This window comes from Melanerpes formicivorus, unplaced genomic scaffold (assembly GCF_026170545.1).
Source record: "Melanerpes formicivorus ecotype bairdi unplaced genomic scaffold, bMelFor1.0.p_v2 SCAF_10, whole genome shotgun sequence".
In the NCBI taxonomy this organism is placed as follows: domain Eukaryota; kingdom Metazoa; phylum Chordata; class Aves; order Piciformes; family Picidae; genus Melanerpes; species Melanerpes formicivorus.
The window spans coordinates 9,154,474-9,176,964 of record NW_027142362.1 but is presented as its reverse complement, the minus strand read 5'-3'; the positions used below and the strand labels follow the sequence as shown (position 1 = coordinate 9,176,964).

The 22,491-nt window shown below is 45.1% G+C and overlaps 1 protein-coding gene across 2 annotated transcripts in view; it reads right to left on the bottom strand.

Annotated features, from left to right (window-relative positions):
• Positions 1–11,228, bottom strand: part of MAP2K5 (mitogen-activated protein kinase kinase 5) — a 161,287-nt gene extending 150,059 nt beyond the window's left edge. The window contains exons 1-2 of one of the 2 annotated variants that reach the window (XM_068143548.1): positions 10,962–11,228; positions 3,342–3,390 (exon numbers count right to left, since the gene is read on the bottom strand). In XM_068143548.1, coding sequence (XP_067999649.1) covers positions 3,342–3,390; positions 10,962–11,096 — 184 coding nt within the window. In that variant the 5' untranslated portion in view covers positions 11,097–11,228. The remainder of the gene's footprint in view (positions 1–3,341; positions 3,391–10,961) is intronic. The other variant, XM_068143547.1, reaches the window with a different exon arrangement.
• Positions 11,229–22,491: the final 11,263 nt, after the last annotated feature.

Here is a 22,491-nt window from a genome sequence, read left to right as displayed (position 1 = left end):
TTCCAACCCAAACCCATTCTATGAGATGATTCTGAGGTTACAAGGAAAACAGCAAAACAATGCAGAAGAAAGACTATAACAACAAGAGAGAAATAATAAGGGAAAGCCATAAAAACCTTAGAATTACATGTTAATAGTGTACTGGAAGTGAGCTAGAAGACACTAGAAGCATGGAAACTGGAGGAGGAACCAGGCAGCACAGTGATGTCCTTCAAGAGCCTTGTCTCATGGAAATTTAACTGGTGAACTGCCAGACTGCTAAAACTCCTTGCTAGAGTCACAAACCTGCAGCAAGTCATGAATGGAGAAAAGATTAAGAAAAGTTAGTGAGCTGAAACTGAACACTTCTTTGCCTGGAAAGATTTTAGGCAGAAAGGAGGAGGAGGAGGAGTTGCGAAACTGCTACCTGGCCAAATCCCAAGTGCCAGTTGCAGTGTGTAATGGAGTAAGAGACTGGAGAACCAGCTGCTGGAATAGTGAACACAACAAACACCGTGCATCCTGAAGAAGTAACTGGATTATGATGTGTAAGAGGGGAAATACAGAATCATAGAATCATTTAGACTGGCAAAGATCTCCAAGACCATAAAATCCAATTGCTAATCCAGCATTGCCAGGTCACCACTAAACCACATCCCTCAGCACCACATCTAAGTGGCTTTGAAACCCCTCCAGGGACGATGATGATTCAACCACTTCCCTGGGTAGCCTGTTCCAGGGCTTGACAAAGAGAGATGAATAAATGGAGATAAAAGCTGTTCAACAGGCCTGGCTTAAGGGAACAGAATGAGCAGGGACCACCAAAAATAGAAAAGAGGAAAATGCTAAAGAGTCCACTTGCAAAATGTTTATCTAAAATATTACAAATGACACATTATTCACCAGCAAGTGATTAAGAAATTATTTCCAAAGCTCTCAGAAATGCAAAGAGAATGAATTTTAAATGTTGATGGTGGTACCAAAAGATCAAATTTTAAGTGTTGGTGAAGATTTAGGAAGAGCTCCCTGGCATGAAAAAAGCCAAGGATGAAGTAGCCAGGCAGCTCCTGCAGAGATCCTTTGCCACCCTACCACAGCATCATCTAAGTGGGCACAGCCCAAATGCTGCCTAGATGTGACACTCAGGGTTCAAAAAGATTTCCAGGCTTCTCTACTTGTCTAGAGCACAGCAACACAATTTTCCAGCACATTAGGGAAGCAAAACTACAACAACAACAACAACAAAACCCCACGTACTGGTTGGAATTTGCTAATGTCACTTAAAATGGGGGAAGAAACCCTCACAAGATACCAAATAGAGTGCAGCAGATGGTAAACAAATATTATGAAGCAATCTTCACAAAATCTGCAGCGTGTCACAAATACACAAAATGGCAGAGTTTGGATAAGAGGATCATAACAGGCCATATGCTGTTAGCGATTTTATTTGTAGTGCTGCGCAATACCCCGGTGAAACCCACATAAAAGGTCCAACAGTAGGAGAAGCGCAGCCCCAGGTAGGAGCCACAATGGATGGGAGGCTGTAGCTAACAATAACCAAGCAAAGAGTGGAGGAGCCTGCGCGCTGGATGGCAATTATCATCGTCTCAAGAAGCGATGAAGCAGGTGAGGAGGAGGCTTAAGCTGGTAAAATCCAGGCATTTGGTATGGAAAAAGTAACCCAGCAAAATCCCACATCAATATACATGACATATTTTAGATGCCAGTTAAATGGCAGGGGAAATGGTTTTGTGCAGATGTAAATGACAGACTAGAGACATGAACCAAAAGCACAGAAGCAGATGTTAGAAGACACAACAAAATAAGTATTTCCAGGGAAGTTCTACACATGGTACCATTAATATGGGCTACTGCCCTGATTGCAGCGACTGCTACTGGTGCATGAAGTTCACACAAAGCTAATGTGTGATGTGGGAGGTGTCTGAAGAAAATGCTAACAAATCATAAATGGCAAGGTCTGGAGCCTGCCTGCTCTGTAGAAAGTCTTGTTTGCAAAAGCAGGGCAGTGGAAATGTCAAGGTTACAGAGAAAGAACACTTATAATCCCCATTCTCAGGTTTCTGCTGGTTTAAGAGGGGAATAAAACAAACACTGAAAGACAGCTAAAAAGCACTAAATAGTATTCAAAGGACCATAAGACAGTATTTCCTTTGACCTGTTGGAGTAGGGCCAGGGGAGACCACGGCAACCTCTGCTGTGAGGCCAGGCTGAGAGAGTTGGAGTTGTTCAGCCTGGAGAAGGCTCCAAGAAGGCCTTCTGGTGGACTTTCAGACTTACAGGGGCCAATCAGAATGTCTGGGACAGACTTTTGAGCCGGGCCTGTTGTGACAGGACAAGGGGTGACGGTTTGAACTAAAAGAGGGAGATTCAGAGTGGAGAGAGAGTAGAAATGTTTGACCCTGAGGGTGGTGTGACCCTGGCCCAGCTTGCCCTGAGGGGTGGGAGATACCATTCCAAGTCAGGTTGTTTGGGGCTCTGGGCAGCCCGCTCTTTTTGCAGCTGTTCCTGCTGGCTGCGGGGAGGTTGGACTAAATGTGAGAGGCCTTGAACACAAGCCCTATGAGGAGAGGCTGAGGGAGCTGGGATTGTTTAGCCTGGAGAAGAGGAGGCTCAGGGGTGACCTCATTGCCCTCTACAACTACCTGAAAGGTGGTTGTAGCCAGGAAGGGGTTGGCCTCTTCTCCCAGGCAACCAGCACCAGAACAAGGGGACACAGTCTCAAGCTGCGCCATGGGAGGTATAGACTCGAAGTGAGAAGGAAATTCTTCACCGAGCGAGTCGTTCGTCATTGGAACGGGCTGCCCAGGGAGGTGGTGGAGTCATCGTCCCTGGAGGCGTTCAAGAGGAGACTGGACGTGGCACTTGGTGCCATGAGGTCTGTGTTGATAGGTTTGACTCGATGATCCTCGAGGTCCTTTCCAACCTAAGTGATACTGTGACACTGTGACCTTGGGAGGTCCCTTCCAAGCCAAACCATTCTGCGATTCTACAGTCTGTAAAAACCTGCTGCTCTTTTGGTTTCTTCCAGGAGGGGATTAAAATTTTAAGCTCAGACCTACAGGTACTTTATACTCTTCATTTAATTCCAGCAATATAACTGCAGTGAGGAGTAAGAGCACGGTAAGGTCACGCTGGTAATTAAAGCTATATTGTAGAAATATGCTGGTTCGAGATGTGATTAAATAATAAAATATTGCTTGGCTCGCTATCAGCATTAAACTTGCATCAAGGCATAAATATTTAACTGTAACATATAATGAATGCAAACATTATTGATTTTTGTGAAAAATGACAGCCCTTACAACGTGGCAAAGGAGACAGTTTGTAAGAGGCACACTTACACTCGAACGCTGTCGTCGTCGCATCTGGCAGCACTTGACCGATGACATCCTAAAATGGAAAGAAGAATCAGCTTGCTATCAAATGGGAAATGCCTGAGATGACTGAGAGTAAATCACTTTCATCGCTCCCCAGTGCAGGCTGAAGAGTTGAGGGCCTGCTACTCACCACTGCCCCAAAATCACAAACTTCTTTAGGGCACACCACAAATCAGTAATGGTGCTCTTCTCCTTCCTCCCCACAGTACCTCGAGGAAACTTCTTGTCTCTTCAAATAACTCAGTCATAGAATCACTAAGGTTGGAAAAGGCCTTCAAGATCATCAAGTCCAACCATTCTCTAACTCAACCAGGGCCACTACTACACCATATCCTTGAGCACTGTATCTAGATGGCTTTTAAATACATCCAGGGATGGGGGTTCAACCAATTCCCTGGACAGCCTCTTCCAGTCTTTGATAACCCTTTCAGTATAGAAGTTTCTCTTAATGTCTATCCTAAACCCTCCCTGGCATAATTTGATGCCATTTCCTCTTGTCCTATCAGTTGTGACTTATGAGAAAAGACCAACACCCACCTCTCTACAATCTCCTTTCAGGAAATTGTAGAGAGTCAGAAGGTCTCCGACCTCAGCCTCCTTTTCTCCAGGCTGAATGACCCCAATTCCCTTAGCCGCTCTTCACAAGACCTGCGCTCCAGATCCTTTACCAGCTTTGCTGCCCCCCTATTACAAACAAATCAGTGACATTTGTTCTGGAAGTTTAAAGAGTCTTCCCCTGGAGAAAAGGGTGTTGAAAAAGGACCTTCTTGTGCTCTACAACTCCCTGAAAGAGGCTGGAGTGAGAGGTTGGCTTGGTCTCTTCTCCCAGGTAACAAGTGATAGGACAAGAGTAAACAAGTTTCACCTGGGAAGGTTTAGGTTGGACAGAAGGACCAGATTCTTCCCCAGAAGGGTTTCAAGGCCTGGCCCAGGGGAGAAGTGACCATGCCTAGAAGGGTTTCAAAGCCACAAAGATGTAGTGCTGAGGGACATGGTTTAGTGGTGACCTGGCAGCGCTGGGTTTAACAGTTGCAGTCAATGACCTTAAAGATCTCTTCCAACCAAAATGATTCTGTGATTCCAAGTACTGACCCAGATGACCACCTTCAGCCTCAGCAGGCAACAATGCCACACAACCCCTTTCTTAGAGGGCCCACAACTCACATTCACAAGCCCATCACAAAATACACCACACACTTCCAAGTCTCACAGGTCTCTGATCCCAACCAGCACTATTTTGCCAGCACAAGCCTTCCTGCAGAGCTAAACAGAGAGGAGGAGACCTCTTACTTTTATTTTTAGCCTTTACATACAACATTTACCCCAAACCCAGTGCAAAATAGCTGCTGAGGCTGAAGTCATCCTGGCCTCCCAGTGCATGTGCTGGCATCAGCCTTTGCCAGGCTGTAATATGTCATGTCAGGGCACGGCATAAATGCACAGCGTGGTTTTTCCCTTCCTGCTGCCTGATTTCTCATGTCAGACAATCTTTCCACTGACAGCATCACAAAGTGATTAGAAATTAATGAACAACAATATTTATTGTCATACATAGGCTGTGAGCATCTCGGGGTGCTGATCATTCCCCACCTATCAAAGCTTCAGTGATTGCTGCCCTGTCACTTTTGTTTTCTCTGTTTCTACATTTTAAACCAGGAAATTAAACATTCTGTGCAGTGTTTAAGACACAATCAACACAATGAGAAGGCAGCAAAGGCAAACTAAAAATTGCTCTGTGCAACCTGGTCTAGTTGAGGATGTCCTTGCTGACTGCATGGGGGGTGGACTACAAGACCGCTGGAGGTCCCTTCCAGCCCAGACCATTCTATGATTTCCATGGAGCTAACTGAATCAGGCTCTACCCTGGTGAGGCTGTATCTGGAATACTGTGCCCAGTTCTGGGGCCCTCAGTTCAAGGAGGACCTCAGAGAGCTGCTTGAAAAAGTCCAGCACAGAGCCACAGAGATGATCAAGGGAGTGGAATGTCCTCCTTATGAGGAAAGGTTGAGGGAGCTGGGGCTCTTCAGCTTGGAGGAGTCTGAGGGGTGACCTCATTCATGCTTATAAAGATGACAGAACCCTGGAGCAGACTGCCCAGAGAGGTTGTGGAGTCTCCTTCTCTGGAGACATTCAAAACCTGCCTGTTTGCATTCCTGTGTAACCTATTCTAGGTGATCCTGCTCTGGCAGCAGGAGTTGGACTGGATAGTCTTTCAAGGTCCCTTCCAACCCCTAACATTCTGTGATTCTGTGACAGAATGGTGGGGGTTGGAAGTGACTTCAGAGGTCATCAGGTCCAACCCCCTGCCAAAGCAGGATCATCTAGGGCGGGTCACACAGGAACGCATACAGATGGGTCTCGAAAGTCTCCAGAGAAGGAGACTCCACAACCTCTCCGGGCAGCCTGTTCCAGTGCTTCATCACCCTCACAATGAGAAAGCTTTTCCTCATGTTGAGGTGGAACTTCCAGTTTGTATCCACTGCCCCTTGTCCTATCACAGGACACCACTGAAAAGAGTCTGGCCCCTTCTTGACACCCACCCTTCAGACATTTCTAGACATTAACAAGATCTTCTCTCAGTTTTCTCCAGCCTAAACAGCCCCAGGTCTCTCAGCCTTTCCTCACCAGACAGATGTTCCAGTCTCTTCATCACCCTCACAGCCTCCACTGGACCCTCTCTAGTATATGCCTGTCCCTCTTGGATTGGTGAGCCCAGAACTGGATGCAATACTCCAGATGTGGTCTCACCAGGGAAAAAATAGTATTTCTAAAACTTTCTCTTTCATTTTAGATACTAAACCACTAGTATGCAATTTAAAACATGAATTATATACAGAAGAGAAAGGATGTGCAACACAGCTTACCAAATTACGTAGATTGCAAGTTTCTGAACCCAAAACCAAGGAAAAACTGAGCCAAAACATTGCCACGCTAAGAAAAATTCCCCCAGTGCAGCCATTCAACAAAGTTCCACAGCTCCAGCAGCTCCCTGCCAAAAGGCAGCCAAGCTGCACCCTCTGCTCCTACCAAGAAATTAAAGTCTTGCCTAAACAGAAGACTGTTAACTAATTGTTTCTAAATCCATTTAGTTAAACACAGAAAATTCCTCAGCAAACACACTTTAATTGCGTTAGATTTAAGCCACTTGTAAAATGCTCTTATGTGGGCACGCAGATGCTGCCATGAAATGGATTTAAAGAGTGTTTTCAGAGGAGGACTCCAGCTCTGGAGCAGCTACAAACTGTATTGAAGAGCTGTGTAACGTGGCACTGTGACAGTTCTGACCGCCCCAAGTATCTGCTAGGAAAGTTCCAATACTCCTCAATCTGCTACAGCAGCCCTGAAATGGTCATGACAAAGTCTTACAGCCTCTCTCTTCAGTCAGAGTCAGTTTTTCTGCCCATTGAGGCTTTACAATGACTGGTAATCAAGTACATGAACTGGACTATGCACCATGTCATGAGGTCTGTGGTGACAGGTTGGACTCGATGATCTTTGAGGTCTCTTCCAACCTTAGTGATACTGATACCATAAATAAAAGAATTGAAAAGAAAAGTCTTTCAACAGCCACAAAAACTTTGCTGTGGTCAACTTTCAATATTGCCATAAATCAAAAACTAGCCTTGCAGGGAGTGGGAGGGAAAGAACTGACACCATTGCTCTCTTGTTACCATAGTGTTTTCAACACCTACATAAGACCTCCTTGCTCAAACACTCAGCAGACCTCTCAATGACCCAAGCTTAAAGGATTTAAACACCCTGGAGGTGTTACAAAGACACAGAGATGTGGTGCTAAGGGACATGGTTTAGCATCAGACTTGGTAGAGTTAGAGAATGTTAGACTCAATGATCTTCAAGGTCTTTTCCAACCAAAATGATTCTGTGTTTGCTCTGAATTTCAACTGATTATGCATGTATGATTTTCTACTATCAGAGAGATCACAAGAAATGAAATACTGAAAATGTAGATACAAGGGGACTCACATACAGAACAGCTTCTGTTTTGCCTCACAAAACCAAAAAGCCTCTAACAATGAGGAGAAAAATCAGCCAACAGCAGCTGAAACAAGAACTCCACCAAATCTATTCTCTAGGAGAGCTGTGGAGCACTTGGCTCTAGCAGAAAGGGTGGAAGTATAGCTTAAAAAAAAAAGTCCCTGTAAATACTGAAAGCACCCCTGTTTCACTTAAAACTTGCTTTCTCTCAGTATGACATCATAAAGTTATCCTGAGTTAACACCAAGAGCTTAACTACTCCAGTGGCAGCCAGAGCAAACACATCTAGACAGCCTGATGAAAAAAAATAAGCTTACTGTAATTCATTTAGTGGTGCCTTGCAAATAAATCTGGTTACTGGTAACTTACAGGTCTGTTAAGCTGATACACACAGAGCACATTTAAAGTGACATCATGAAGAGCAGCTCTTAGCACCCAGTTTAGGAAGGCAATCAAGAGAATGCCTAAGGTGAAGCACACAAGCTGTGCACCTTCCAGGGTCAAGCATCGTCCTGCTGCATCAAGGCCAACCACCAGCACCACTCTGCAGCTATCAGGCTTTCTGGTTTGAGTGTTCACTGCACAGTTTAGCACCTGCAAAGGCTCCTTCAAGAGACAGAGCTGTTGAAAAGGAAGGAATGTGTAATTTAGTGCATAAAATGTCCATCTCCCTGATGCTCAGTGCAACATAATCTTGCTGCCAGCCTGAAATGCAGCAAGGCTACTCTCATTTGTATTCACAGGGCTGTTCACACTTCTGGAATGACAAATTAACAAAAGACACGTGTAAAAAAAACCAAACTCTTGCTGTTCTCATTTTATGGGGCTTTCTTAACACAAAGCAGGCCAAGGGATCTACCTTAGAAGGAAGAGCAGCCTTACTACAAAGCTAACTCAAAGCTTCCCCAAGCATCCAGCTTCCATCAAAGCTTGATATTTGGGAGGTTTGGAACTGACTACTAAACATGCTTCTAGAGTTCAAGGCAAGGTGGTGCTTCCCAGCAAACCACTTGGACTGCAGGTACACGGAGCAGGCTCAAGCCTGTCACGATCTAGACAGCACCACACAGACAGATGAGTGCTACAAGGACTACTCTGAGATTGGTTGTGCCCCAAACAGCAGAAGCTAACAAAAACAGGGTCCCCTCCCACCCCTGGATCTTCAATTGAGAGAGACAGACAAAAAGAGAAACAGTAGGGGTCTGACTGTTGAGTAATTTAGCTTAGCAGGGAATGTCTCACATCTCTCTATCATCTTTAACTGGTGCTCTAACACATAAACCCTGTGCCATTGCCCACTACGTGAGTGGAAATTACATTGAAGGCAGAAGGGCAACATGAGACTGGGTCAGCCCCGCTCCTGCCCTCCCACCATGCTCAGAGCTCCTTCCTTGGAACACATGGCGCCAGATCTACCACGATTCAGAGTACGGAGCCTTACTTAATTTCATTTCTGCAGGTGTCAGATAAATTAAGTGCACGTGCATGCTGTGATGGGCCCTCTTGAAACACAGTTAGGAATACTATAGAAACACTGAATTGTTTTGGTTGGAAGTGACCTTTAAAATGACCAAGTCCAACCATTAACCCAACACTTCCAAGTCACCACTAAACCATGTCCCTCAGCACCACATCCAACTGGCCTTGAATCCCCTCCAGGGATGGGGACCCTGCCAAGGGCAGCCTGTTATTTTAACTTCAGGTAAAAAAGGTCATACACTGGCCTCAGCTGCAACCTGATGGAGCAACTATAGGAGCTACAAGAGAAACTGCAGGTGCAGAGCCTCAGCTGTAAGATATAGTCTGACCATCAAGCTACAGCTGTGCTCCCCAAAGCCCTCTCCAGATTCAGACACAGATCCCCATACCACATCACTGCCCCAAAAGAAGATTCCTGGAGGGCCAGCAGCTCTTGTAGGGCCACAGGCTTGGAGTAAACCATGGTCCCTGGTTCCTACTGCTTATGCAATTTAAGCTTAAACAGCTTTTTTCCAACCTCCTTGATAAACAGACCACACAGCTCAAGTTCAAGGCTCACATCCCCTCAGCTGGTTTTATGCTGAAGCAGTAAAATGAAAGCTAAAAAGCAAAATAGTTTTGCAAAGCCTCAACCTGCCACCATTTCTCTGTTGACTCTCCTGTGTGACCTTCTCTAAGTGAACCTGCCTTGAGAGGGGAGTTGGACTCAATGATCTCTCTCCAGAGGTCCCTTCCAACCCCTACCATTCTATGCCTTCTGCATAGTGCAACCAAGCTTAAACTTCTCATAATTCTAAAATGCTCAAGGACAGTCCAAGCACCAGTGATTATCTCACTTTATTTGGGAAAGAAAAATTGAAAACACGAAGCAGGATGTGTAATAAACCTGGCTCAGACTTACACCACTTGTCTTCCAAGGGTACAAGTGGGGTTGTCTCAGGCTTGCTACATAACCACTGGAAAGTGACCACAGTCTCCAAGGGGAAACTGACCCTCTCAGAAGTCACACTGATCTCTCAAAAGTTCTGTTCCCTCTCCTCCATCTCCAGGAAGTATTGGGTGATGCTAAATGTTAGGAAGAATGAAATCTAGAACAGCAGATATCCATTCCAGCTACCTCTGCCATCTTCTACGGGCCCAACGTCAGACATTCTCCAGCAAACCAACATGTGTCTTCTCAGTAAAATACAACACACTGAGAGAGCTCTGCAGAATTTCTCTCCAATATTAATACAAGCAGAAGAAATCAAATATGTTCATGATGTGGGGTATGTGAAGGTTTTTCTTTAGAGAAACGTGGGCACATGGAGTCTCCAGCAGAGATCCACTGCACAGGAAAGTTGAGGGTGTCCTGAAGAAAATAAGTATGACCTGCACACAAAGATTACAGACTCTTCTTTGGGGTAAGGATGTAATTATGAAACATAGCAATTGAGCTAAATACCCACTGCCATTCCTGGATCCTTGGATACTTGATGTGTATGAGGAGAAAACAGGGCAGAGATTGAGGGCAGCTCAGGGCAAAGGAGATGCCATGGGCAGTATCATCAAAAGCAAGCACAGCCACAGAACACATGCAGAGAGCAGTGGGAGGCACGAATGAGCCAAGGAGGAACAATTCTCCAAAGGACAACTTTTTAATCTCCCTAAAGTGATGCCTCGTGACCATCCCATCACACCACGGAGATGCTGCACGCCTGGCACCGCTGCACGTTCAACCCCTGGGAGAGACCAACCCTCTAGACCACCAGTATGAAGACAAGCTGGGGTCCTGCTGGCCATGTCACCACCAGTAAGTGCTTCGCCGCAGATGGAGCAAAGCCGGTACCGAGGCTGCCCCGGGCCGTGGGTTTTGCCAGTCTCCACCAAAATCACTTTCCCATTAAAACTTTCAGCCGCAAGGCAGCATGAAGAATATCCTGAAGGAAACCAACCAGCACCTTTCGCCTCTTCAGGGATGATTTTGATTCCCCACCCTGCTCGGCGCTGCCGGTGCCGCACACCCCGTGCCACGTCCGCCCCTGCCCACCCCCCCAGCCATCCCGTTCGCCCTCGGACCGCGGGACGAGGCTGTCCCCCGTGCCCCTCCCACCCCCCGCCGGGACTCACCAGCACGTCCCTGAAGAGCAGCTGAGGAGCCGAGTGAACGGTCCAGTCGACGGCCCCGCCGTCGGGGATCTTGATGCGGATAACCAGCGCCTGGCTCTCCATGGCGCAAGAAGGGCCGCAGAGCAGCCAGAGCATCCCCGCCCCGGAGGGCTCACATGCTGCGGCGGGCCGCGGGGGCTGCCGAACCGAGCCGGGCCGGGCCAAGCCTGCACCGACCCGCCCGCAGGAAGGAATAGATGCCCCGGAACCAAAACGGAGGGAGCGGGAGGAGGGACACGGAGATGTAGGGGAGGAAGAGGAGGAGGGAGCGGGGGCGGCGCCATGTTGCGGGGAGGCGGCGCCATGTTGTGGGGGGGAGGTGATTGTGGCAGCTCCGGCCCCTGGCAGACGGCAGGTTTTGAATGTCTCCAGGGAAGGAGACTCCACAACCTCTCTGGGCAGCCTGTTCCAGTATTTCGTCACCCTCACAGTGAAAAAGTTTGTTCTTACGTTCATGTGGAACCTCCTCTGCTCCAGCTGGCACCCATTCCTCATTGTCCTGTCATTGGACATCTCTGAGCAGAGCCTGGCTCCGTCCTCCTGACACTCGCTCTTCACATCTTTGTAAACATGAATGAGGTCGCCCCCCAGGCTTCTCCAAGCTAAAGAGCCTCAGCTCCCTCAGCCTTTCCTCAGCAGACAGATGTTCCACTGCCTTCAGCATCTTTGTGGCTCCGTGTTGGACTCTTCAAGCAGTTCCCTGAAGTTCTTGAACTGAGGTCTCCCAAACTAGAAACAATATTCCACAATTTCTTCCTCAAAAGGCTGCCCAGGGCAGTGGTGGAGTCCCCATGCCTGGAGGCGTTTTAAAGCCAGGGAGATGTGCTGAGGGTCATGGCTTAGTGGTGTCCTGGCAGTGCGGGGTTAATGGTTAGACTCGATACTCTTGAAGTCTCTTCCAACTAAAACAATTCTATGGCTCCTGCATTAGTTAAAAAAGTGTTGGAAGTGGTCTCATCCTCAGAAGCCAGAGGAATGAATTGAGGTCTCCTGCTGCGATAGGTTCTTCTCACGGGGCTTCTGCCCTCAGGTTACTCCATCTAACACACAGTAACACATACCCCTGTGTGCGTGCCCAGCCCAGGCAGCTCATACATCTCTACCTCAGTGTGAGATCCCCACTCAGACCCTTCCAGTCAGACTGCAACACAAACCAGCAACCTGGGGCACTCGAAAGGGACTGTGCTGTGCTCTGCTTGTAACATCCAAACATCTGCATTAATGTGCTTTAAGCAGTTTGGCCAAAAGCTGTCACCTACTTTGCTGTTTCTCCAAATTACAGAATACTCAGTGAAATACTTCCTGTATGGATGTCTGGGTAAAATTCTTTCATCCCTGAGTCCGTTCAGTTCAGCTGAAAACAGCCCATTTCAAATTACAGTCTGAATTAAAGTATAGCTCTGAGGAAAGAAAAATCCTTGTTAAAAGCTTACATCCAGCGTCCTCAGCAGCAGCAAAGAATGACAGCTGTGTAATTTCTGTATCACAACCACAAGCCATGCTCTGCTACATTCAGCTTTTAAACCCCACCTTTTTGCCTGATGGAAGGTAGAGGGAAGGCTCCCAGCTCCATCCCGCTCTGCAGCACCAAACTTTCTGTCTTGTTTTAGCGGGAGGAGAGCATTACTCTCAATTGTAGGCTAGTGATCTGTGCATTTTATCACAATCTCTCACATTATCATGTGTGACAACCTGGACTGAGTTACATTGTCAGTTTAGAGAGGGGGGGAAATTGAAGGTGTGTCTGTATTAATTCCTGAAACATCTTCCAGCTTCCTTAGATTAGAATTCTATGTTGTTGGAGCTTTAAGGGGGGAAAAAAAGCGGGGGGGGGGGAAGAGGATCTTTCAGTGGCCATTAGCAGAGATAAATTCTCTCTCTGTTCAATAACTTTATAATTTAGTTCCTACACTAGAAATTAATAGAGCCCCAACTCCTGAGTATCTAAGGGATTGATGCTGCCCACACCAACATCTTTCTGTTCAAATGAACCTTTTACCTGCAGTCCCTGTGTACCTTTCAGGCAGGTTCATTTCAATCAGGCTCATTTTCCATTACATTTCAAAGAACAGGACACAAAATCGTCGCATTTCTATGGAGCTGCAATTTTTCTCCAATGTCTTTTTTTTTCCATTTACAAGACTATGGGGAAAACCAACTCAATTTGCCAAATTTGCATAAATATTATGTAGATTTTTTTTCTTTTTTCTTTTTTTTTTTCAAGGGCTAATCATAACCCTTAGTTCCTCGTTCTGATTTGTGTTGATGCAGCTGTAATCAAACTTCAAGGAGTTTGGGGTTTTTTATGTCTGAAGAAATACAACACATCAAGCTTGTGTTTCTTGATGCTTTTGTGGGGTTTTGCCACATATTTCTTTAACAGACACACACACACCCACACACCCACCCATGTTTTAGAAGATATTTTCATTCTAACTACACCAACCTTTGAAACAAAGAGTTAAGTTTGATTTCATCATCCTGCTCGGAGAAGAGAGCGTCACCAAAATCAGTAATTTTTCCTCAAGGTTAGGGGAAAATTTATGTGGCAAGCACACAAGCTATTTTTTTTTTAAGGCATAACATAAAATATTCTCCAAGTGCAGTGTTTGACTGCCCTAAGAATCTCCCCTTTCAAAGTTTTTGACACAAGAATTCCAAAAAGCCACAGAAATAATTCAGCAGCCTCCTTTTCCCTACTAAATCCAGGTGACATTCTGTCAGCCAGAAACACACATGGATTTCCTATTTATAATTAGGGATCCAAAGTTACTGTCTGTAACAAAGAAATACCATCCAAAACCTGCAAAGGAATAATCCATCAGCTCTTTAATTACAGGAGGATGAAGGAAGCCCATGACTTCTATAAATTCAGTTTTTATTTGCAAGGGGGGGAAAAAATATCCTCCCTCAGTGCCACAGACTTCCAGTCTGCTACAAGCACAGCTGTCTCACCGCAGTCTGCTGCTGCTCTCTGCTGCTTTCCATCGTGGTGAGAGAGGACAGAGGAGATCTGGAGATGGCCATGTAAAGAAAATAAGTGTTTGTTTTCAAGGAAAAGCAGAACGCTGATGCAGAAGGGTACTGAAATTATGTGACTTGCCATGCTGTGGAATCTCACAGGAGTGAGCAGTGTGGAAAAATGCTGTTCCTCACTGATTGCCTGGAACAGGGTTATCATGATAATTTGCAAGACCCTCCAAAAGCAAGGAAGTAAGTTATTACTTGTTTTCCTCTCTAATTCCCACTGGAAAGGAAGTTATCTAACACAAGAATTTTCTATCTTTTCACTACCACAGACATATAATGAAGTTTTGAGTCCTTCTACCAAAACTCCATAAAAAGAGGGAGGAAAGAAAGAGCTGACTCTTTTGGCCCTGTTTTTGAATACTCCTGCTCTGGGACCTGCATCCAGGAGGTTTTCCTTGCTGTTGGTGGAAGAGTGTGAGCTCCATCTCAGGAGTGGATCAGGCTGATGATGCAGGTGAGAAATGCAATGTTTAGAACTGCAGAGTCATCTTTACAACAGCATTTCTTGCCATATACACTGGTTTTGTAACCACCCTTACACAAAGAACACAAGATCCACCAGGGAGGTTTAGGTTGGATATTAGAAGAAACTTCTTCACTGAAAGGATTCTCAAACCCTGAAACAGGCTCCCCAGGGAGGTGGCTGGATCCCCATCCCTGGAGGTGCTTGAAAGATACACAGATGCAGTGCAGAGGGTGCTGGTGTTTAGTCTCAGCCTTGTTAGAGTGAGAGAACAGTTTGACTCCACGACCTTAAAGGTCTTTTCCAACCAAAGTAATTCTATAATATGCCCATCATAAACATTCAGTGGAAACTAAAGCAGGTAAATTATGCCAATTACACCAGGTGATATGGCAGTTGACATGCACTACAACCATGGCATGAAGGCCTAAAAATAATTCCCTGTGCTCAGCCCATGTAATAGAAGTGTATAAGGCAAAGGAGGCTGAGGATACAGTCAGCAAGCCCCATGCTTTCTTTATTGCTCCTACTGAGCATCTCTGAGAAATTTTAGCCTCACTGCTAGAAGAATGTGCACAGCCATGGCAGAAATAACATACTGACAGCCTGGCACTTATGCCATTTTCATTATCATAGCATTAATTATCTAACAGACTAAGTACTTCTTAACTATGTGTGCTCACTATTGCAACAACTAAAACTGTCTTGGAATACTGCATTACCAGCACTATACTAGAGTACATGTAATTCAGATACAGCAGACTCAGAGGAATCAGAATCTAAATGCCAGTCCTTGGTTCACTACATTCAATTTATCATCTCTGCTTCCTCCATGTACCAGTTTCTGGAGAGGTATTATAAATAACAAAAGACAAGCTCTTCATTTCCTAGAGACAATGGCACCTGATCGTTGCTTTCATAGCATGCATTTTCATGGCTTTGTTAGAAGAGAGATTAATACACAACTTTCTACATTGATAAAATAATGTATCGTAGTGAAATTCACCTTCCCCCCCCCCCCCATCTTCAGATTGCCAGTGAGTGCAGCAAACTGAATTCCCTTAGGCTGATCAAAAAGTAGGTCAGCAGTGTCCAGGCTTTCTACACTTACTCTTCTCTAAACTGCATCTTCTAGGAAAAAAATCACCCCCATATACCAGTTTGATCAATACCTGTATAGATAAAGGTGCCTTAAAACCAGCCAGCTTCCTCCCATCCCTTCCCACTGCCCCTTGGAGCCCTTTTGCACAAGTTGAACAGGCAAAAACATTTTGCACAGCCTTGCTGGAGTAAGAGGTAAAGGAATGTTTATGAACCAAATCCTAGGGAATACACTGATCTTGCTTTCAATTCATTCAGGGCAGAATCTGGCCTCAAATAGACATTTTCAAACTCTTTCTCATAGTGTACTCACACCTTGAACTAACAAAATAAAATCAATCCCCAAACCAATATTGAACTTAAGGTGAATTAATAAATGTTTAGTTCTTGCTTTACATTCTGAACATGGTTGAGAGAAAGCAGAACACAGATGTGGTTTATGTGTGTTTTAAACAAGGTTAGATGATCCACAAGCACTGAGAAATCACCAGGTAAACTCTGCCAGTTGGGTGGAGCAAAACCGGCTGTGGATTGTTAATGATCTCCATGTACCCCATCAGACCAGCTTCAGGGCCTGCATAATTGTTTTTCTGTCAACCTATAAATTCCTGAGTAACAACAAAATTATTGTGATTTTTCTTACTAAATAATTCATGTATCACAAAGCATGCAGCTAACCAGGCCCATGAATCACCGAGCACGTTACAATCGTCTCTAACAGCATTTCCTCCTGGAAGACTAGAAAAGAAGTTTGACTTTGTTTGAAGAAGACCTAAAATGTGACATTTCAAGTGCTCCTGAAAATTAGGCTACTTGCACATTTACATTTGAAACTTGAAGGCTTCCTTGATTAGACTTTTTGTCTGAAGGATGGCTTTTAATTGTGTTTTAGTTTTAATTCTGTTAGGATTATTAATGTCAAGGAATGTAATGAATTGGTTTTATAATGAACTAGAACAGGGCTCAGACTCTCTCCTTAAAGTGATGCCATTAAAATCACTCTAAGCCATGTGCATTCTACCTCAGCAAGCAAATGGCATCCAAAGTAGCTACACTACAACACAGGATTTCATCCGCTCAGACCTTAGTGGTTTCCTCTGAAGTACTGAACAGACAAACGAGTTTTCTGAAAGACAGCCTCATGACTGGACATGTTTACCATCTGGATCGTGTGTAACTTAACTCTGGCAAGTTAATAGAATCATTAAGGTTGGAAAAGGGTCCACAAGATCATCAAATCCAATGTATATCTCAGCACTGCCAGGTCACTGCTAAAACCATGGCACTCAAACACATCTCCATGGCTTTGAAACCTCTCCAGGGATGGGGACTCCACCATTGCCCTGGGCAGCCTGACACAGTCCTTAACAACCCTTCTGGGGAAGAAATTGTTCCTCATGTCCAACTAAACCTCCCATGGGCTAAGCTGAGGCCCTTTCCTCTTGCGCTACTGCTTGTTTCTTGGGAGAAGAGACCAACCTCCACCTGATTCCAACCTTCTTTCAGGGAGTTGCAGAGAGCCAGGTCTCCTCTGAGCCTCCTTTTCTCCAAGGCTGCCCAATTCTCTCAGCTGCTCCTCAGCAGACCTTTCTCCATACCCTTCACCAGCCTCATTGCCATTCTCTGGACACTCTCCTCAGCATCCTTCTTGTAGTGAGGGCCCCAAAACTGAATGCAGTATTTGCCTCACCAGTGTCCAGTACAGGGGTATGATCCACACCGTGGTCCTGCTGGCCACACTGTTGCTGACACAAGCCAGGATGCTGTTGGCCTTCATAGCCACATGGGCTGGCTCTTGCTGCAGAAAGCTCTCTGCTACACTGACATCATTACCTTCTAAAAACAGTGCAGTTACTAGACCATTATGATGTATTAGCATAAATAATTAAGGTTAAACTACACTCATCTATGAGTAATAAATATCCTCTGATACATTAGCTCTCTTTATTTGAGCTGCATTTACTCACTAATTCACAAAGGTGATTGACCTCGAGTGTCCCAAGCATTAAGGCACATTTTGATGTTCTGCTGCACACATGCTTCATTTTAAATACTTGAATGTAAACAGAGCAATAACATCTTATCCTTTTCTAGAAATAACCTTTGAAATCAACTTGAGCAGGGACAATTTTTATTCTGCATTCCCCTTGCTGCAGTGCAGAAGCTGCCCACTTTTTCTTAGGGGCTTTCAAGCTGAACAATACAGCCTAACAAAGCACATCATCTACTTCCACAAATGTGTACATCTGGGGATGAAATCAAGACAGCTCTCACATTATCAACTTACTTTTCTGTAGTGAACATGACTAAGGGGTTGCAGCAAAAGTCACTTCAAATTAAATGGCTGAAGTAAGTAATATATGAAGTAAAAATCTCTTTTGTTTCAGGCAAAGTTGGTCTAGACCAGAGGCTTAAGGGCACTGCAAAAAGAAAAGGCCAAGTTTCATTCAGTAGTAACATGAATCAGGGAGATTTACAGCTCTGGTTTGCAAAGACATTTAGACATCAGGGATCTTTTAACTGCTATTAGATTCTCAAAGGGGACTGCTTAGTCAACTCACACTTTTCTCTTTCTCTTTCCTGTAGAATGATTCCAATAAATTCCATTTCCTCTGAATTTTTAGATCTGTCCATGACAAAATACAGTAACACTGTTGGGTTTGAACTCTGAGTTCCTGATCTCCTTTTCTAGACAACATTAGTAATGGAAAGAGCATCAATAGGTTTGAGAATACTTACAGGTTGAGGGAAGCAGCTTCCTCAAACTGGACATCTTTCACTCATCCTCAGTCCCATTTTGGACATAGAATAGAAATCAACCAGGTTGGAAGAGACCTCCAAGATCATCCAGTCCAACCTATCACCTAGCCCTATCAGATCCCCTCTCAGTCTTCTCTTCTCCAGGCCAGAGAGAGACCAAGGTCTCTTAGCTTCTCCTTGTAGGAGATGCTCCCATCCCTTGAACATACTCATGTCCCTCCATGGAACTCTTTTCAGTTACTTCTGTTACTCTTTTCTGTTACTTCCTGTTACTTCTGAGACGGAGAGCCCAGAGCTGGACATAATACTCCAGGAGCAGCCTCACCAGGGCAGAGCAGAGGGGGAGAAGAACATCCTTCCTACTAAATTGATTCTTCCATCCTCTCCACCTGAACACCATCCCATCCCTTCTATTTCACTGCTAAAGTCTCTCTTTAACTCAGTACATGTGTCAGGGAATTAATGTTTCCTCCACTTCACTCTCCTGTTCAGGATTCTGATTCACAGGAGTCTTGATAAATCCAGGTCTGTTCATGCCCAGCAAGTTTTGTGTGCAGAGTAAGCACAAATATACAAAAGCAAAGATCAAAAGCCTCAAAAGATTCTACTCAGTGCTGCTACACACCCAGAATTACCACAGGTCAACCACACAAAGCTTAAGCTGAGGACAGATCTAACTTCTGTTTCAGTCAATGAGAGGTCAGTTGGCTCCAGGTTTCTCTGGACTGGAGAAAAGCACTGAACATCGTTCTAGGGAAAGAAAGGAGATCAAGATGGGGACACAGCACCTTATTTTTGAGACACTGTGAGAATATTCATCATAAGCCACTGGGAGTATCAATCCTTATTGGTACTGGTATTAATTTACAATGGAAAAGAGGTTAATTGTTCAAAGATGCATTATTTGCACGTGCAGCACTTCACTGCTGTCTCACCTGCAAGGTCCTTCGGGTTGTCTTGTTGCTTCCAAACACACTTGCAGGGGACCACCAAGCTTAATTCCTCTGGAATAATGGATTTGTGATGACTTTAATAAGCAGATTCCTCTTTTTTTGTGTATATTATACCACCCACATGCTGTGTGTGCAACACACACTAGTGTTGGTACTTATCTTTTATAGATGATTGAGCTACAAAATGACCCTCCCTGACTTTGTACAGATTTGATCCGCGCCATTTCCGCTTGAAATCAAGTGCAGTTTATCTTTCTGAGCCTTGCCTTAATTATCTCTCTGCTGTATTCAAGAGTGATGTTTAAATGAGTGAGAGATGCCATAAAAAGGCAGAGAGCTTTGTTTCACCTCGCTTAACCACTACTTCAGAGAAATGAAACCTTAGTCTAAACCCGGGGGATCGGGTAGCCACTTCTTGTCGCGGTCTTTTTAAACAGTAATGACTATTTGAGGGCATCTTACCCTCAAGGAGGGCTTTGCATTACATCTTGCCCAGGTCAATGGGCTCAGGTATCTGAGTTAAACTGTGGTACTGTAAATTAATGGAAAATGTAACTGTGCCTCGCTGAAAGATCAATGTCCAATAAAGGCTGCACAATCAAATCTTGTTGCAATGATTGAGGCCCTTAATTGCCTTTCAAAGATAAGGTGGTAATCAACATAGGTTTAACTGATCTTTTTTTACCAGTTCAATTACATGCTAATGACTACAGCCAAGTCAGGATCTTTAACTACTTATACTTATTAAATCTTATGTTTGCTGTGAAAAATTACTTAAGCCACACAATCGATAAAGCCCAGGTCTTAATTACTATATTTCACTTTCAGACTTTTTGTGCGCCTTTGACAAACGTTTCGCTAGGGACTGGGCAGCGCTAATGAGAGTACCCCAAGAAAGGCTGATTTCTGGTCCTGCCTGCTCCTCCCAGTTCTGGGAGCCCACAGGTGGCTTGATGTTTGTTTTCATGAAGTTTTGTGATATCCAAACGCGTCCCAGGCAGCTCGTGGCGCTTAAGTATCATGGTTGCATACTCGTGCGACCCTAGAATCATAGAATCATGGCAGCTCTTTGGTTGAAAAAGGCTTTTATGATCATTGAGTCACAGTATCACAGTATAACTTAGGTTGGAAAGGACCTCGAGGATCATCGAGTCCAACCTATCAACACAGACCCCATGACTAGACCATGGCACCAAGTGCCACGTCCAATCTCCTCTTGAACGCCTCCAGGGTCGATGACTCAACCACCTCCCTGGGCAACCTGTTCCAATGACGAACGACTCGCTCGGTGAAGAACTTCCTCCTCACCTCGAGTCTAAACCTCCCCTGGCGCAGCTTGAGACTGTGTCCCCTTGTTCTGGTGCTGGTTGCCTGGGAGTCCAGGCAACAGTCCAACCATTCTCTAACTTGACCAAATCTGGTACTGAACCACGTCCCTCAGCAGCACATCTTGGCCTCTTTTAAATCCCTCCAGGGACAGAGACTCCGTCACTGCTGTAGGCAGCCTGTTCTAGGTCTTAACAATGCCTTCCATGAAATGTTTCCTCATGTCCAACCTAAACCTCCCCTGGGACAACCTGAGGCCTTTTCCTCTTGTCCAATGACTTGTTCCTTGGGAGAATACACCGACCCCCATCTGGCTCCAACCTCTTTTCAGGGAGTTGTAGAGAGCCAGAAGGTCTCCCCTCAGCCACCTCTTCTTCAGGCTGAACAAGCACAAGTCCCTCAGCTGCCCCTCACAAGACCTGTTCTCCAAACCCTAAACAGAAGATGTAGTACTTGCTAACTTTCAGCTGGGCACAGATTCAACATGAACTTATTAAAACTGCTAGGAGTTCATCATCTTGTAGGGCACAAGCCCTACGAGGAGAGGCTGAAGGAGATGGGATTGTTTAGCCTGGAGAAAAAGGAGGCTCAGGGGAGACCTTATTGCTGTCTACAACTACCTGAAGGGTGGTTGTGGCCAGGACGGGGTTGGTCTCTTCTCCCAGGCAACCAGCACCAGAACAAGAGGACACAGTCTCAAGCTGTGCCAGGGGAAGTTTAGGCTCGAGGGGAGGAGAAAGTTCTTCACAGAGAGTCGTGAGCCGTTGGAATGTGCCGCCCAGGGAGGTGGTGGAGTCACCGTCCCTGGAGGTGTTCAAGAGGGAATTGGAGGTGGCACTTGGAGCCATGGTCTAGTAGTCATGAGGTCTTGCGTGACAGGTTGGACTTGACGATCTTTGGGGTCTTTTCCAACCTTGTTGATTCTGTGATTCTATGATCAAGTCCTACTTCAAGGACACTCTTTAGTCCAAGTACTCAGACTTCACCACAGCAAACCCTGCTCTCCTCCTGCTGGAGTGTCCTTTAGGAGTGGATTGCTGCAAGCAGAAGGTATGGTGAGAAAGATTAGAAAGGCAAAGCAGCAAAAGCTTCAGCTGGGAACTGCACACTGCATCCTCACCTTCACTGGCCACTCCCATCCTCCCCTGAGCCTTACAGACATTTGTGAGAGCAGCTGGATATTCTTGGCCCTCAATACTTCCCCCTTTCGTTCAGGCCAAAACTTCAGATGATAAAACTATACTAAGGATTATTTATAGCAAAAAGAGAATGAAAGGCAGAAGTCTTTTACCTTTGGCTGAAGACAACTGAGTTTATATTCGTAACTGAAAATTATTTTGGCCATGATTTAATAACTCCTTTTCCCTGATGAATAGCTCATTTTCCTTCTGAAGTACTGTACCAGGTCACACACAAGCCTCAACAAAATGAACGAACGATGCTATATTCGCACTCTGCCCTCAGACAACTTCTAGTTCATCCTTTAGCATGATCAACTTTGTAAGAGCAAGAGGTCCATTGATTTTCATGTAATACAAGAAAATATTACATTTGCTTAATTGTTACACAGTGAGATCATTGAACAAGAAATCAAGTCTCTATTTAATGCTGCAAGCAGCACAGAATTGCAGCAATCAATAGGGTAGTTTGTCAGAGATGTTCTCTAAGGAGACCTGCCCATCGCTCTACGGACAAGGAGTCATGTTGCCTGCAGTTATCGAAAAGCAGGTAAGCAAAGTCAGCAGTCCACATTATCAGAAATCAAACCAGCTTGCAGTGAGCAGAGCTGCAGCTCCAACGAAGAGCTGTATTTATAGTCTGGTAATTAAAAACCCTTTTATCAACCTTGCGTTGAGCC